The sequence below is a fragment of the Pseudophryne corroboree genome, chromosome 6, assembly GCF_028390025.1.
Source record: "Pseudophryne corroboree isolate aPseCor3 chromosome 6, aPseCor3.hap2, whole genome shotgun sequence".
NCBI lineage: Eukaryota > Metazoa > Chordata > Amphibia > Anura > Myobatrachidae > Pseudophryne > Pseudophryne corroboree.
The window spans coordinates 657,603,294-657,615,647 of NC_086449.1; the positions used below are offsets into that span (position 1 = coordinate 657,603,294).

A 12,354-nucleotide genomic window follows, 5' to 3' on the forward strand; every position below is an offset into this window, starting at 1 on the left:
GGAAATAAAAGCAAATATGATAAAAGCCCAATTATCATAACTACAGGAAACAAATGCCTGCAGGGAGATATCTTACTAGTCTTATATTATTTTGATGGCCAAGTAACAGAAACAAAGTAAAGATTAAAAAACTATGTATGGCGCTAGTAAAGGGCAGAATAGATATGCAATGCTGGTGTTATAGCTCCTGTGGGAAATTAACCTGTTTTGGTCTAGAGATTTGACAGCATAAAATGTTAGTAGATAAGTATGTTATAGGTATTTGTGTATACTTTGCTTGTGTGCTCCACCATCACTGGCTCTCTCCCTTTGCTTTTGAATCAGGCTGTGCCTTGCAAATACAATAATGGATTATACCCGATAGCTGTCATGACGAGCCATTCCTATTTCCCAGAAAGTGGTGCAAGTACTGATGGTGTCACATCACAAAGAGGCTGTGTGTGCCTTGCAGTGTGCTCTGCCATCACTGACTCTCTCCCTGTTAGGGTCAGGAATTATAACATTTATATGCGCAGATCACTGGTTTTGGCGTCCACTAAATCTCTGATTGTCCTAAAGGGGACAGCCTGGGGCTAAAGCTGTGTACAATGGAAATGCAAACACAAAACAATTTTACTTAGAACAGTTTGCAAAATCACTTAAAAAGACAAGTAGGCAAAGTGATTATTTTTTTTTGTGTTTTTTATTATATTATTTCTTCTTACAACAGAACTCGCAGAAGGACAAAGAGAGGGAGATGGAGAGACTTATATACTCTACCTCCAAACAGAGGCATCTACACTACTGAGGGAGGGAGACACAAAGCAGAGATTTCTGGGAGGTAAATGTGTTGAAATAAATGTAAAGAAACAAAACAATAAGTGCTCTTCATCATTCAAACCTGCAGACGCCCCTAAGCTATGAAAATTACAATATTTTAAACAAACAAAAACAAAACTTAACACAAACCACATCTCTGTCTACTCTCTCTGGTGTGCCCAAACTGTGTAAAACACAAAACAAAAAATACCTGCACACTTTGTATTAATGACATGGTGCATAATTACAAGGTGCCATTCTAAAAAATCTGTCTTGATTTCCTGTTCCTCTTACACTGTGTAATAAAATATACTCCATACTGTACATGCTTTTTTTCTGCACAAAGAATCCTATTACTGGGAACACTGGCACCTACTGTATGCACCATACTCACAGGCAGAAATAGCACAGTGCCACCATGTGGAAGATATATTGTGAAAACTATCCCTTAAACATGTTACAATAAAACAACTCTTATAAACATAAACAATAATGGACAGAGGGTAATGTTGTCGCTGACCTCTTAAAAAGATGTTCTACATAAATAAAAATACTTTTATACAACAATTGCTAAAATACCCATTACCTGAATAAACTAGATATGACAGTGGGATTAAACAAGATACTGTAGAAAGTATTTATTACACAGAATTAGTGCACAAATATAAAATACAATGAATTTAAACACAATAATTGAATACCGGTATATCACTTTGCCTCTTACCACAAATGGCTTTGTTTCAAATTGTGGAATGCAAGAAATTAATATGGCTGGCAGGTGGAATGCATTCATAAACACTAGAGTACTGTGGATTGCAAACCGCATTACTTGAAGTCGCATATGAAACGCAAACGTAATTTCCGGTCGACAATACTGGAAATGGGTGGTATTCATGTGACCGGCGGTCTGCTGACCGACAGTCACATGACCTCCTCCACCATCCCGAAGGCTCATTATCCTGATGGTCGGCATGCCGACCAACAGGGACTATTTCCACTCGTGGGTGTCCACGACACCCATAGAGTGGGAATAGAACCCGTGGCGACCGCAGTTCGCCACCGAGCCCGCAGCGTGGCGAGAGCAGCGAGCCCGCAAGGGGCTTGCTGCACTCGCCCCTCCCCGCCGGGATCCCGGCGTCGGTATGCTGCCGGGATCCCGGCGTCGGTAAGCTGACCGCCGGTCAGCCATACTACACCCTTGGAAATAACTAGCTGAAAGCGGGAAATAAGAAAATCAATATCCTGCCAATTGGGTATAATCCGAAATACTTTGCATGGATACCATGCTGCGAATTTAAGGGGATAATCACTTAATGACCAAACTAGAGATGTGCGGGTTCGTATTTACCCAGATTTACTTGGATCTCAAAATAGCATATTATTGTCTATCCAACTATCATGTGCTTTGGATAGCCAATAAAAAATATCCGGATAATTCCGAATTAGCACTAATTTGGAATTAATAACCAAGTAAATCCGAACCCACACATCTCTAGCCCGGACTTTTATGCCATCAGTGGTGGTGCTGAGCCATCTTTTACGCGGGACTTGCTTTTAATAGCCAACCGCAATACTGAACAAGGGTGGCAGGCAAAGTGGGTACTCTGTTTTTATCAATTATTGGGGCAGATGGAGAAGGCATAAGGAAGTGATAAACCAGTGATAAGTGCAAGGTGATAAACACACCAACCAATCACTCCAATATGTAATATGGCTTAATACATCTGCCCCACTGTTTCAATTTAATAGGGGTACATTTACTAAGGTGGGAGTTTTTTTTAGAACTGGTGATGTTGCTCATAGCAACCAATCAGATTCTACTTAGAATTTATCTGCTTCTAGAAGTTAATAGATAGAATCTGATTGGTTGCTATAGGCAACATCACCAGTTCTAAAAAAAAAATTCTCCCTCCTTAGTAAATTTACCCCAATGTATTTTGTATTGATATACTGCACAGGTTCTCAAACTCGCTCCTCATTACCCCACACAGTGCATGTTTTGCAGGTAACCCAGCAGGTGCACAGGTGTATTAATTACTCACTGACACATTTTAAAAGGTTCACAGGTGGAGTTAATTTTTTCACTTGGGATTCTGTGAGGAGACCTGCAAAACATGCACCGTGTAGGGTCCTGAGGACCGAGTTTGAGAACCTGTGATATACTGTATGCAGTAATTCTATATAATACTTTCTATTTTGTTTGATCCCACTTTTGCTTATTTGCTTATATCCCGTTTATTCTGCATTTTAGAAATTGTTTTATAGAAGTATTTTTATTTATTTAGAACATCTTTTTAAGAGGTCAGCTCTAACATAACCCTCAGGCCATTATTAATATTGTATACACTTATTGGGAAGTCTGCGTTTTCTTCCATTTGTGGAAATGAGGCTGTTCCCTCCTAAGTTCAAAGTGCACATTTACAGTAAGTTCTTCTCTACGCACTATAAAGATGACACCTCTTATAACTATACTATTGTGCATGAAGTGTTATACAAATATCTTCTACCCAAGCAAACAGTAGTTTTACTGTTAAATGTTTCTTCAATATGTCATGGACTGTCCTGTTATATATACTGTACGCTGCTTGTATAGTATAATACATGAGATGACTGTAACTGTATATGCACTTATAATAGCACTATTCTCAGTCTTACCATATATAATGTTTTATAATACTTCAGCCAGCAGTGTGTAAGGGTTTACGTACAATAAGTGACTCTATATATGATGTTCATATAGTCTTAACAAGCTTTAAATTGCGTGTTCATGGTGGCGTTGAAATATGTACAGTAAGAGTTGTCCCCTACATATGAAAGCCGTATGTTGCATGTTTAATCCCACACTCTCGCATTATCAGCACAACATAGTTCCCTCTAATTACAGAGAAAATAATGGTGAGCATGGTGTGCTTCAGAAACATGCATGAATCACAGTTTTGTAGTCTGCTTCTTGGTGGTTAATAATTAACATTGCTGTCAATTTTCATTGTGCAGTGAAGTGCAGTTTAAACGGTAGGCTGGCAACACATTTTGGAGACAGGCGCACACATATACCTGCACATGACAAGATTGTAAATTAGCCAGTTTGGAGGATGCCAGGAATAAAATGTTCTCATTGCTAAGATTCATAATGTAGATAAATGAGTATTCTTCAGACTAGGCTTCTCTTGTTATAATACACTCCATACCAGAGGATAGGGTCAATGAGCTCTGACAAGAGATCTGATCCCAAGATACCTTTCCACATAAAAATGAGGCAAGCCAACAAGCGAGCAATAGTAAAAGAAAAGACACAGAGAAATACCTTAATTAGAATTACAGTATAGGTTGCTCCAAGCTCTTTAATTTTCTGTCTAAATTATGTCAGATGAATGGAGTCAAGTAATGTTCTATTATAGAAAACCATTTTATGTGTGCTTAAATACTGTAATATACAGACGTAAGTTAATATAAATGTGCAGCCCTGCACAGATCTTCCTTAAGTCGCAGCCTCCCTGTGCCAAAAGGTTAAATACAGCACTAATTGGTGCCTGCAGATGCTGGAAATTGTCAAAACCATCCTTTAAATATTCACTTTATTTCAAAATGTAAATGTGCAGTTTAACATGTTTCAATTGCTGTATTTTGGCTTCATTGTTCCCAGTCCATCCTATCCACCCCCAGTGCTGGATTAAACCCTATGGAGCACCTAGTCAGTCAAAATCTCAGCCCCACCCCCCACAAATTATTGGGTGTAGTATGGTAGGCCGGCGGTCGGGCTCCCGGCGACCAGCATACCGGCGCCGGGAGCCCGACCGCCAGCTTACCGACAGTGTGGCGAGCGCAAATGAGCCCCTTGCGGGCTCGTTGCGCTCGCCACGCTGCGGCCACGCTATTTTATTCTCCCTCCAGGGGGGTCGTGGACCCCACGAGGGAGAATAAGTGTCGGTATGCCGGCTGTCGGGATTCTGGTGCCGGTATACTGTGCAGCGGGATCCCGACAGTCACAGCCGGCATACTGAAGACCACCCCAAATTATCTCCTAATACATTTTTAATTTTACCAACCAATGGTGTAAGATCTGGAAACTGTAATGTGAATCTGATGTCTATGGTTTATGTTCTTTAAGGTGTTAATGGGTACATTACAGTCATACAGCATTTTCTCTATAAATTATTTAATGTAAAGTTTTCATTTCTTTGAGTTGATTTATGTTTTCTATCTATTGGAAACAATTTAAGAAAGCTTGATTGTCATTTTCTTACAAGATCAAATCAATATTATTTAGATCTGTTGTTTTGGGGCCCCTAAGAGGTGCAGTTCTGGTGCTTACTCTACCAATTTGGTAATCCAGCACTGACCACCCCACACAGTATAGTGAATTGACATCTTGCAGTTTTGGTCACTTCTATATTATGTCATGGTGGTAGCATGTAAATTTGCCCAAAATGCTGTATTTTTATGTATATTTATTTTTAATACACAAATCAAGCAGCAAAGCATTACATGTTTTGTTTAGTCTTATGTTTTTATTTGGTGCTATGCAAGGGTGTACCTACCATAGGTGCAGAGCTGAGAGGGGCCCACCTTCCCTGTTAAAGATACACATGGTAAATAAATTTTTCCCCATTGGGTGATACATAGAGGCACTTATACATTTTTGCTTGGGGCCTACATTATGTCTAGTTATGCCCCTGGACCTCCTCATTGTAATGTGGTATAAAATGAACTGGATGGCATTATACTGTTACATAATATGAACTTGGGGCACTGTAATGTGGAATAATATGAACTGAGGGCACTGTAATGTTGCATAATATGAATTGAGGGCACTCCAATGTGGCATATTATGAATTGGGGACACTATATTTCATAATATGAACGTGTTGCATAATGGGCCTGATTCAGATGTGGATGGAGTTGCTATCACTTCCTTGGAAGCAGCAGTGATGCTGTATGTTGATACAGCAGGGGGTGTCCATTACAAGCAGACGGGATGTTTTCAGAATCCCGGAGGTCAGGATTCTGAACACATATATAGGATGCTGATACCTACAGTATAGTCATATCTACAGCACCTTCCATCCACACTCCACACACACACACACACACACACACACACACACACACACACACACACACACACACACACACACACAATGCTGTTACCTCTCCACTATTTTACTGAATGGATCATTCTCCTCTGGATTTCGCTTGTGCACCCTTACCCATCCTCATTGGCTGTCAATAAGGTGTAAAACAGTTAAAAATAATTTTTATTATATTGAGCACTCTGTTTGACGTTTGTACTGATTCTGTTCCTCATAGCCCCACGGCTTACGCAGAGGAGCAGCACAGCTCAGTTGCGGAACTACCACCAGTGGAAGCGATGCCTTGCACTGGGGCCCGCCACTGTCAAGGGGCCCAGAGCCAGCGCGGCATGTTATGAGTCAAACTGGCTCAATACATGCCGTTGTGTGTTGCGGACAACCGCCGCTCCACCGAGGAGAGGAGCAGCAGGGACGCAGCGGTCACGGGAGGAAGGAGGAGGGTGGTGGAGCAGGGAGCCGCTGCAGCGCAGTGTAATTGGTGGAGGCACTGCTTCAGCTGTACCTCTCCTTCCACATAGGCTGGCCACCGCTGTGAATGCTGGGATGCGCTTCCCTCATCACAGCAGTGGCGAGCAGCCTATGTGGAAGGAGAGGGACAGCTGCAGCAGTGCCTCTACCAATTACATTGCACTGCTGCGGCTCCCGAGTCCCCCTCCCTCCTCCTCCTTCTCCCCTGCCCGGGATCTGCCAGAAGCTGCTGCACTGAGGAGCCTGACTGCCAGCGGAGACAGTAAGTATAATCTATTCTATCTATCTATCTATCTATCTATCTAGTCTGTCTGCCGTAATGTGCAAAAAGGGGACGCTGTCTGCCGTAATTCGTAAAAAGGGGACGCTGTCTGCCGTAATGTGTAAAAAGGGGACTCTGTCTGCCGTAATGTGTAAAAAGGGGGACTGTCTGCTGTATTGTGTAAAAAAGGGGACTCTGCCTGCCGTAATGTGTAAAAAGGGGACGCTGTCTGCCGTAATGTGTAAAAAGGGGACGCTGTTTGCCGTTATGTGTAAAAAAGGGGACACTGTCTGCTGTAATGTGTAAAAAAGGGGACACTGGCCCTCATTCCGAGTTGATCGGTCGCAAGGCGAATTTAGCAGAGTTACACACGCTAAGCCGCCGCCTACTGGGAGTGAATCTCAGCTTCTTAAAATTGCGACCGATGTATTCGCAATATTGCGATTACTAACTACTTAGCAGTTTCAGAGTAGCTTCAGACTTACTCTGCCTGTGCGATCAGTTCAGTGCTTGTCGTTCCTGGTTGACGTCACAAACACACCCAGCGTTCGCCCAGGCACTCCCACCGTTTCTCCGGCCACTCCTGCGTTTTTTCCGGAAACGGTAGCGTTTTCAGCCACACGCCCCTGAAACGCCGTGTTTCCGCCCAGTAACACCCATTTCCTGTCAATCACATTACGATCGCCGGAGCGAAGAAAAAGCCGTGAGTAAAATTACTTTCTACATAGCAAAGTTACTTGGCGCAGTCGCAGTGCGAACATTGCGCATGCGTACTAAGCGGATTTTCATTGCGATGCGATGAAAAATACCGAGCGAACAACTCGGAATGAGGGCCACTGTCTGCTGTAATGTGTAAAAAAGGGGACACTCTGCCGTAATGTGTAAAAAGGGGGACTGTCTGCTGTAATGTGTAAAAAAGGGGACGCTGTCTGCTGTAATGTGTAAAAACGGGACGCTTTTTGCCTTAATGTGTAAAAGGTGGACTCTGTCTGCCGTAATGTGTAAAAAGGGGACGCTGTCTGCCGTAATGTGTAAAAAGGGGAATCTGTCTGCCGTAATGTGCAAAAGGGGCTCTACCTGCTGTAGTGGTGCTACTATGCGTTGTAATTTGAATAATGGAGACTACTGTGCACCGTTATATGAATTGGTATTAATTTGTGACCACACCCCTTCCCCATGAAGCCACGCCCCTATATTTTTTGTGCACGCCTACAGCGTTTTACATAGAGGGGGGGTTCCAATGCCGTTTCTTGCCCACAGCGCTAAAATGTCTAGTTACGGCACTGTTGCTAGGTATCCATTTCCCTGGCCCTGAGCAGGTCCCCCTCACCAGATCCTCTCCAGGGGTGAGGGGATGGACATGGACGGGATGGGGGGGGCAAAGCCTTTTGTTGCACCTGGGTCCACCACTCGCTTGTTCCACCACTGGCACAGCTAACCAGGGCTGTCTTTCATATTGGCTCAATGGGAAGTTGCCCAAGAGCTCCAGTAACATAAGGGCTCTAAGCTGATAACTGAGGGTCCCCCTTTTCCATTGGTACCAGGTTTTTGAAAATCGGCCAGGGGGAACCAGAGATATTCGACTTCAAAGCAGTGGTCCCCATCCAAGCCTGTTAGTTGCTCTTCCCAGCAATATATCTTGGGCTCTGTCTCACATACAGTTTTTCTGAGGGCGTATCCCAAAATCTGGGACTCTCCCTTTCAGTGGGCATTGGCAGCTTGTCTTTACTATGCCCAGAACCTGAGATATTAGCCTTCTAGCAGCTGGCCACTGCTCCAGTTCCACACTCCTGGTATGCAGTTTTATATTTTTGTTGGTGGATTGCTCTGGCTCCTGAACACTGGTACTGAAGTTCCCAGTATCACCTGAAATGTGAGACTCCCTAATTTGTTATCCATTTGAAAGCTAATAAATCTATTTCCAGGAACTGGAGATATCTGCTGTCAAGCAAGCTGCCCTCCCACCAGTAAATGATGAATATTAAGCCCACTCCACTATCCACCCCTCCCGAGTATTAAACACTGCCTACCACCCTCGAAGTCATGTACCAGGGCACCTATATTAAGCCCAATGCTCCTTTCTACAATTTAGTGTGCTCCCTCCCCCTCCATCTCCCACCATCTGTGCAGTAAAGGGGTAACTATCAGAAATTACTGTTCCAGGTCCTACATGCTGACCTTCTGTCACCTTTGCTTGTTTCACAAAGATAAGATGCTGTAGGAGGGTGCAAAACCCTGAGGTGGAGCCCCTGATGGAAAGGGACATCTAGGTTACTAAAGGGGAGATGTAAGAAGTGGTGGTAGGTGCTAAATGCACTATGACCTCTTTTCTCTACGATTTTGCCATAGATAGAAAATCATTCAGATGTATTAAAAAGCTATAAGTACACTTTTGTGGCTTATTGTTTTTTTCACATATTGGTACTGTAGGTTACGTGTGCTAACTTGCAGTTTTGGGGTCCAGCTGCAAATGACAGATCTTGTGATGTTTGCAACATCTCGCGCATGCACAGTGTGGCTGGCCAGGAGGTAATACATGGCTCAACAGCATGGTGATCTGTGTGTCTTGCAAGGATTGATGGAATGGGGAGTTTTCTCTGCCCTACTTCTGTGGCTGAACTGTAAACAAATCTCTGCAGTAATGGTTTGTGCTATGCCTCAATAAAAGGTGAAGCAGGAAGAGCTGTAGTGGAACATCTGCCCCATAGAAACATTGAATTTGACTGCAGATAAGAACTAATTGGCCCATCTAGTCTGCCCTTTTTAAACTGTAATCCACATATTCCAATTTAGGAACCCTGTAATCATGCCATGGGGGAATGGCCGAGGCATGCTGGGGCGAGGCCACATCAATTTAGCACCCAAGGACTTGAAGTGCTAGATCACCTCCCTCCCTACAAAACCACCATCCTCTATATATGTGACATATGTGTGGCAGGGCCAGTTCTGGCGCTCTGTGCGCCCCGGGCGGCAACAGGGGCGTGGCTTCGTACAGGGGGCGTGGTCATTTACGCCCCCTGTACAGACTGAAATGATGTGTGGTGCGCGATGACGTCATCGCGCACCGCACAGCAAAGGTCCTCTCCACGAAGGGAAACTAGACGCGTACTGACCACCAGTATTATATGTTCTCTGCCTGAAAAACGCTCCATATCTGTGCTCAGTGTGCTGCATATATCTGTGCTCACACTGCTTTATTGTGGGGACTGGGGACCACCAGTATTATATAGGAGGAGTACAGTGCAGAGTTTTGCTGACCAGTGACCACCAGTATTATACGTTCTCTGCCTGAAAAACGCTCCATATCTGTGCTCAGTGTGCTGCATATATCTGTGCTCACACTGCTTTATTGTGGGGACTGGAGACCACGAGTATTATATAGGAGGAGTACAGTGCAGAGTTTTGCTGACCAGTGACCACCAGTATTATACGTTCTCTGCCTGAAAAACGCTCCATATCTGTGCTCAGTGTGCTGCATATATCTGTGCTCACACTGCTTTATTGTGGGGACTGGGGACCACCAATATTATATAGGAGGAGTACAGTGCAGAGTTTTGCTGACCAGTGACCACCAGTATTATACATTCTCTGCCTGAAAAACGCTCCATATCTGTGCTCAGTGTGCTGCATATATCTGTGCTCACACTGCTTTATTGTGGGGACTGGGGACCACCAGTATTATATAGGAGGAGTACAGTGCAGAGTTTTGCTGACCAGTGACCACCAGTATTATACGTTCTCTGCCTGAAAAACGCTCCATATCTGTGCTGCATTGTAGTATATAGTAGGAGTACAGTGCATAATTTTGCTGACCACCAGTATATAATATACAGCAGTACGGTACAGTAGGCCACTGCTCTACCTACCTCTGTGTCGTCAAGTTTACTATCCATCCATACCTGTGGTGCATTTCAGTTTTGCACAGTTTGCTGACCACCAGTATATAATATATAGCAGTACGGTACAGAAGGCCACTGCTCTACCTACCTCTGTGTCGTCAAGTATACTATCCATCCATACCTGTGGTGCATTTCAGTTGTGCGCAGTATATATAGTAGTAGGCCATTGCTATTGATACTGGCATATAATTCCACACATTAAAAAATGGAGAACAAAAATATGGAGGGTAAAATAGGGAAAGATCAAGATCCACTTCCACCTCGTGCTGAAGCTGCTGCCACTAGTCATGGCCGAGACGATGAAATGCCATCAACGTCGTCTGCCAAGGCCGATGCCCAATGTCATAGTAGAGAGCATGTAAAATCCAAAAAAATAAAGCTCAGTAAAATGACCCAAAAATCTAAATCAAAATCGTCTGAGGAGAAGCGTAAACTTGCCAATGTGCCATTTACGACACGGAGTAGCAAGGAACGGCTGAGGCCCTGGCCTATGTTCAAGGCTAGTGGTTCAGCTTCACCTGAGGATGGAAGCACTCATCCTCCTGCTCGAAAACTTAAAAGAGTTAAGATGGCAAAAGCACAGCAAAGAACTGTGCATTCTTCAAAATCACAAATCCCCAAGGAGAGTCCAATTGTGTCGGTTGCGATGCCTGACCTTCCCAACACTGGACGGGAAGAGGTTGCGCCTTCCACCATTTGCACGCCCCCTGCAAGTGCTGGAAGGAGCACCCGCAGTCCAGTTCCTGATAGTCAAATTGAAGATGTCACTGTTGAAGTACACCAGGATGAGGGTATGGGTGTTGCTGGCGCAGGGGAGGAAATTGACAAGGAGGATTCTGATGGTGAGGTGGTTTGTTTAAGTCAGGCACCCGGGGAGACACCTGTTGTCCATGGGACGAATATGGCCATTGACATGCCTGGTCAAAATACAAAAAAAATCACCTCTTCGGTGTGGAATTATTTCAACAGAAATGCGGACAACTGGTGTCAAGCCGTGTGTTGCCTTTGTCAAGCTGTAATAAGTAGGGGAAAGGATGTTAACCACCTAGGAACATTCTCCCTTATACGTCACCTGGACCGCATTCATCAGAAGTCAGTGACAAGGTCAAAAACTTTGGATGACAGCGGAAGCAGTCCACTGACCACTAAATCCCTTCGTCTTGTAACCAAGCTCCTGCAAACCACACCACCAACTCCTTCAGTGTCAATTTCCTCAATTTCCTCCTTTCACAGGAAAGCCAATAGTCCTGCAGGCCATGTCACTTGCAATTCTGACGAGTCCTCTCCTGCCTGGGATTCCTTCGATGCATCCTTGAGTTACGCCTACTGCTGCTGGCGCTGCTGTTGTTGCTGCTGGGAGTCGATCGTCATCCCAGAGGGGAAGTCGGAAGACCACTTGTACTACTTCCAGTAAGCAATTGACTGTCCAACAGTCCTTTGCAAGGAAGATGAAATATCACAGCAGTCATCCTGCTACAAAGCGGATAACTCAGGCCTTGGCAGCCTAGGTGGTGAGAAACGTGTTTCCGGTATCCACCGTTAATTCACAGTCAACTACAGACTTGATTGAGGTACCAAATACCATCTAGGTTACATTTCTCTAGGCAGGCGATACCAAAAATGTACACAGACGTCAGAAAAAGAGTCACCAGTGTCCTAAAAAATGCAGTTGTACCCAATGTCCACTTAACCACGGACATGTGGACAAGTGGAGCAGGGCAGACTCAGGACTATATGACTGTGACAGCCCACTGGGTAGATGTATTGCCTCCCACAACAAGAACAGCAGCGGCGGCACCAGTAGCAGCATCTCGCAAACGCCAACTCGTTCCTAGGC

General features: G+C 44.3%; 1 protein-coding gene across 5 annotated transcripts in view; it reads left to right on the plus strand.

Moving 5' to 3' along the window:
- The window catches only part of TENM2 (teneurin transmembrane protein 2), a 1,540,328-nt gene that overhangs the window by 678,577 nt on the left and 849,397 nt on the right, over positions 1-12,354 (plus strand). For 3 of the 5 annotated variants that reach the window (XM_063928221.1, XM_063928223.1, XM_063928225.1), the window contains one exon: positions 710-820. The exons of the other annotated variants lie outside the window; for them this stretch is intronic. In XM_063928221.1, coding sequence (XP_063784291.1) covers positions 710-820 — 111 coding nt within the window. The remainder of the gene's footprint in view (positions 1-709; positions 821-12,354) is intronic. 5 annotated transcript variants of the gene reach the window in all.